Source organism: Eimeria tenella, genomic scaffold (assembly GCF_000499545.2).
Source record: "Eimeria tenella Houghton genomic scaffold, Eth_scaff39, whole genome shotgun sequence".
NCBI classification, from domain to species: Eukaryota; Apicomplexa; class Conoidasida; order Eucoccidiorida; family Eimeriidae; genus Eimeria; species Eimeria tenella.
In genome coordinates this window covers 286,629-291,582 of record NW_013543318.1, presented here as the reverse complement: position 1 = coordinate 291,582, position 4,954 = coordinate 286,629, and the positions used below count along the sequence as shown (strand labels likewise).

The window sequence follows — 4,954 nt, the reverse complement described above, 5'->3', positions numbered from 1 at the left end:
GCAGCAGCAGCAGAGGACTTTGGGGGTTTGTTTGTTCTTTTGTCTGTTTAATAAATTGTGTCTGCGTTCTCAGTCAATGCTTCTTTAGTTCTTTGCTGCTCTCCATTTGCAATCCTTTTTTGCTGCTGCTTTGCTGCTGCAGTGCTGCTGTTGGCACTTGCTGCTGCTGCGTCGCTTCGCTGCTGCTTCTTTGCTGCTGCTGCTTTGCTGCTGCCACGCAATTCGTTTTTCCCCCTTCAGGGCTTTTTTAACTGCAGCAAGATTTAGAAAGTTATCAAAAAAATGAAATCGAATTTTATTCATTTAATGAAGATTAGGCACAATAAAAGGACTCTGCATGCATTCACTTGAGGGCTACAGGGCTGCTGCAGCGTTGCTGCTGCTCCTGTCCTGCTGCTGCTGTTGCAGTTGTGCTGCTGCTGCTGCAGCGGAGTAGCTGCGCTTTGAGGTGTACAGACACCGCGCAGAGTGTGGCGCAGCTTCGGCAATTAGAATCCACTTTCCACTTTTAGGAATTCAAATTAAAGTCCTTTTTAGGCCGCAGCACTTCAGATCTTTGGTGTTTGGATTATATTTCTCCCTTTTGTCTTTTTTTTTCCATTTTGTCTTTTTCTTTTTTGTGGCTGTGAGTCCTCTACATGTCCATTTCTGTATATACGCTGCACACCGCATGCATATATTCGTAAAGAAGTAAGTATATATATATACTTGAAGTATCAGTATGTTCACAAATGAGCCTTTAAGTCACTTTTGTTTCCATTAAAAAATTCAACGAAGGCGCGCGGGTGTACATACACCCCAACGCAGAGATATTTATTTGCTGCGAAATGCGTCTAAATAAATTCAAATATGAATTTAAAGTATAAAAGAAGTCGCAAATATATTTTAAATTCTTTTTCATCACTCCTGAGGGCTGCAGGGGCTCTGTTTAGCCTTGCGAAGTTGAGGTGTACGTACACCTCAGAACTCGCGCAGCATGCGCCCTCAGAACGAAATAGGAAATCAAATTCAAAACTAATTTGTTAAAAAGAGACAAAATATGTTTGCTGGAATGCATGTATTTGGCATTTTGTCTCTCTTGAAATGCATGCAACTCGCTTAAAAACCCTGCTGCTGCTGCTGCAGCTCCGCGGCAAGACGCACTGCCGGAATCAGCTAGCTAGCCAGCTAGCTGGCTAGCTAGCTAGCCAGCTAGCTACTCAGCCAGCTAGCTAGCTGAGTGATACAGCAGCTCGCTACGACGCTAGCTAGCTAGCTAAAGAGCTGGCCAGCCAGCTAAAAGTAAGCCTCCAAATTGCCAGTAAGCTAGCCAGCTAGCTAGCTAGCTAGCTAGCTGGCTAGCTACTTAGTTAGCCAGCTAGGTAGCTAGCCAGCTAGCTAGTTAGCTAGCTAGGTTATACTTTGCGTATCTCCCGCATAAGGAGCTCCAGAGAGTCGCCTGCGGGGCAGCAAAAGGGCGCATGCAGCAACACTTTAAAGTATTTTAATTGTGAATAAATAAATGAATAAATAATAAACAAATAAATAAATAAATAAATAAATAAATAAATAAATAAATAAATCTGGCAAATGAGCAAATAAATCAACTGATGAAACTCGCGACAAAATCCAACAAGGGAGCCACAAAGAAAGTTTAGCAGCAACAGCAGCAGCAACAGCAGCAGCAGCAGCAGCCGCAGCAGCAGGAGACGTTACCCAAGAAAGCAGCATTTTGATTCAGCTCCGGAAAGATATTTGCTTCCAAGCAGCAAAAGTCCCCAACCAGCCTCTCCGGCCCCACAATTGCCTTCAGTTGCTGCTGCTGCCTGCAGCGGCAGCAGCAGCAGCAGCAGCAGCACCTCAATGTCTCATGCATGCATGCATGCATGGCAAATTTATGTGGGGTTTGACTGGATCTGAGAAAAGCCGCAGCTAAAGAAGTGTTTACAGACGCAGCTGCAAAGGCCTCTCCCCTCGAAGTAGCTTAGGGTTTAGGGTTTAGGGTTTAGGGTTTAGGGTTTGGGGTCTCACGCTGCAGTCAGGTTTAAGTCTTTTAGCCGAAATGAAACTTGACAAGCCGAGGGCCTCTCAGGGGCCACTTGGGGGCCCCCCCAAACCACCTGCACGCGCCGCGCATGCACTGCTGGATGCACGCATTACTGCTGCTGCTGCTGCTGCTGCTGCTGCTGCTGCTGCTGGCGCTGCTGCTGCTGCTGCTGCTGCTGCTGCTGCTAGTGTTTAAATCAATAGACTTACGCTGTATCTCAAGGAGTGGCGAAAGTGGAAACGGTCATGGACTGAATCGCAGCAGCCGCAGTTCAGGTGTACGTACACCTCAGCAGCAGAGGTGCCTATACACCTGAGCGCAGCCGTTTGGCCAGCAGCAGCGGGACGCCAAAGTGGCGATTCCTTTTCGTTTTTTTTTCCATTTGGGTATTAAAAAGGCAAATTAATTGAATTTTTTTGACCATTTGAAGCTCAGTTCGTCGAATTAGTTGAATTAATTGGCTTTTTCCAGCTTTTCTCACGCAAAGACCGAGGCAGCCGCGCCTGGTGCTGCATGCGCGTCAACGGAGTCACAAACTGCCGCCCTTGCGGCTTCCGCTGCGATCCCTCGGGGCCCTCGCTGCATGCAGCGTCGTGGGTGAGGCCCAGCAGCCGATTCAGCTGCAGCAGCAGCAGCAGCAGCAGCAGAAAGAGCAACAGATTAAGGGCCCCACGCATGCATGCATGCGTGCGTGCGTGCGTGCATGCGATTATGCATGCGTGCATGCATGCGCTAGGCGAAAGAAGACACCCCGACTCGTTTGCACAAGAGTACAGGCAGCAGCAGCAGCAGCGGCAGAAGCAGGAGCAGCGGAAGCAGCAAGAAAAGGCAGAAGAGAAGCTTATCAAAAGAAAAAGAATTAAATGCAAGAAATGTGAGCATTTATGTGATCTTTTAATTTAATTTGAAGAAACTGAAAAGACTTTTGCTGCCTCATGCACCGCAGGATCTGGGGTGTATGCGCAGACACCCGCGGATGCTGGGGTGTACGTGCAGCTCCCCTTGACGAAACGGGCTCAAAAGAGCGCGTAAAAACGCCAAACAAATAAAATAAATTAAGTAAATTAAATAAATTAATAAAATAAATGAATTTGGCGAATTAAATGCAGAAGTTTAATGCAATTTACTCGGTATTTGTTCCGAAATGCAAACATTCGCGAAGTTTTGCGGCCCCGCAACGCCCGCAAAGTCTCCAGCCGAATCGAAGCAGCAACAGCAGCAGGCGGCTGCGGAGTTGCTGAGTAGTCTTCCAGGCGCAGCGGCGGAGTCCTAAACACCCAAACCCTAAACCCTAAACCCTAAACCCTAAGCCCTGAACCCTGAACCCTAAGGCCCTGCGCCCCCAAGCCCTAGTCCCGAAGTCCCAGACCCTTGCGCGTTCAAACGGCAAAACCACTCCAAAAAGACCCCAAACCCCAAACCCTAAACCCCAAACCCTAAACCCTAAACCCTAAAACCTAAACCCTAGCTGCAGCAGGACTAACGAAGCCTTGGTCTCGAGTTGTTCTGCATTCTTTTTTTGGACTTCTTTTTTCCCGCGTTTCTTTTTGGCGCGAATTGCGGTGTACATACACCCCAGAGAACCCAGGGGGCCCCCCCCAACCCTCGCAAGGGCCCCAACTTCGGGGGGCCCCCCAAACCCTTTTTCGTTGCTTCCCAAAGAGGTATCCACGCTGCAGGGGCCCTGCAGCACTGCGGCCTGCCGCTGCTTCCCCGCTGCGCTCGAGAGGGGCCCCCCTGCTGCTGCTGCTGCTGCTGCTGCTACTGCTTGAAAACGCGGCTTCTGGGGCCCCCGGGGGCCCCAAGGGCCCCCCGCTTGCTGCTGCTGCTGCTGCTGCGGGTGGAGAGTCCACGCAGGCGAGCTGGGGGAAATGCACATAAGGCAGGAAACGCGGCGTTCAAGAAGCTGCTGCTGCTGCTGCAGCTGCTGCTGCAGCTGCTGCTGCAGCTGCTGCTGCAGCAGGCGGCCGCAGCCGCGGGTGGCCATTTGGCCCTTCCAAATGAACTTCGCAAGGAAGGAATTCAAGATGAAATGTGATGCAAAAAGACCAAGAAATGCAGAGAACGAAGGAAATGCAGCTCCTTATCAATTAGCAAACATTAAAAACGGTCTAAAATGTATTTAAAATAAATAAATTGAATTTAATCCGCCACTTTTCCTCCGCGGCGACGAGGCGGCGCTTCTGGCTGCGAGCACGCTGGGGTGTACATCCAGCTCCCCACCCACGATCCTCGTCTTAAAACTCTTTTCAGCTCATTTTAGAAGTCAAATTTATTTTATTTTTAATTTAATTTACTTAAAAAGGACTTTTAAATGCGGGATCGCCGGGCTACTCTCCCGCCTCGGGGCTGCTGCGCAGGGCTGCGGCTGGAGCCTTTCTTGCAGCAAAATCGCCGCGATTGCGAATTTGAATAAAATTTTTTCTGAAATGTCCTTTTAATTTATTTAAATGTCATTTAAACGTCTTTTAAAACTCAAAATGGGGGAAAATTCGCTTCTTGAACGGCCAGATCGGGAAAATACCATTCAGGAAATGCCTAAAACTCCCTCCCCTTCAAAGGCTGCAAAAATTTCAAATTTTCAAATTTTTTTGTTTTCTCTTCTCATTGAGCTGCAGTGTACGTACACCTCATGGACCCACTTGCATGCAACTCTTTGAGGGCCTCTCCAAACAAACTCGAACTTCTTCAGAAACTTTTAATTCTTTAAAGCAGCAGCAGCAAATGCAGCCACCGCTGCTGCTCTTCTGATGCCTAGACAGAGAAGCCTTTCCCCAGCGGGGTCCCCCCCGGGGCCCTCGGGGGCCCCGGGGGCCCCCGAGGGGCCCCCCAGGGGCTCCTCGGGGGCCCCCTGTGGGGCCCCCGGGGCCCCCAACGACAGGGGGGCCCCCGAGAGGGCTGGCAGAGGGAGGCTGGGGGCTTTAAGCC

General features: G+C 49.7%; 1 protein-coding gene across 1 annotated transcript; it reads right to left on the bottom strand.

The window, feature by feature from the left end:
* Window positions 1-1,394: 1,394 nt before the first annotated feature.
* ETH_00007530 (uncharacterized protein) lies at window positions 1,395-4,013 on the bottom strand (the record flags this gene model as incomplete). Its single annotated transcript, XM_013376695.1, has 7 exons — window positions 1,395-1,438; window positions 1,696-1,805; window positions 2,011-2,099; window positions 2,236-2,276; window positions 2,508-2,646; window positions 3,154-3,295; window positions 3,511-4,013. 7 exons carry the CDS (start codon window positions 4,011-4,013, stop codon window positions 1,395-1,397), a joined length of 1,068 nt encoding a protein of 355 aa, XP_013232149.1.
* Between the last annotated feature and the right edge of the window lie 941 nt (window positions 4,014-4,954).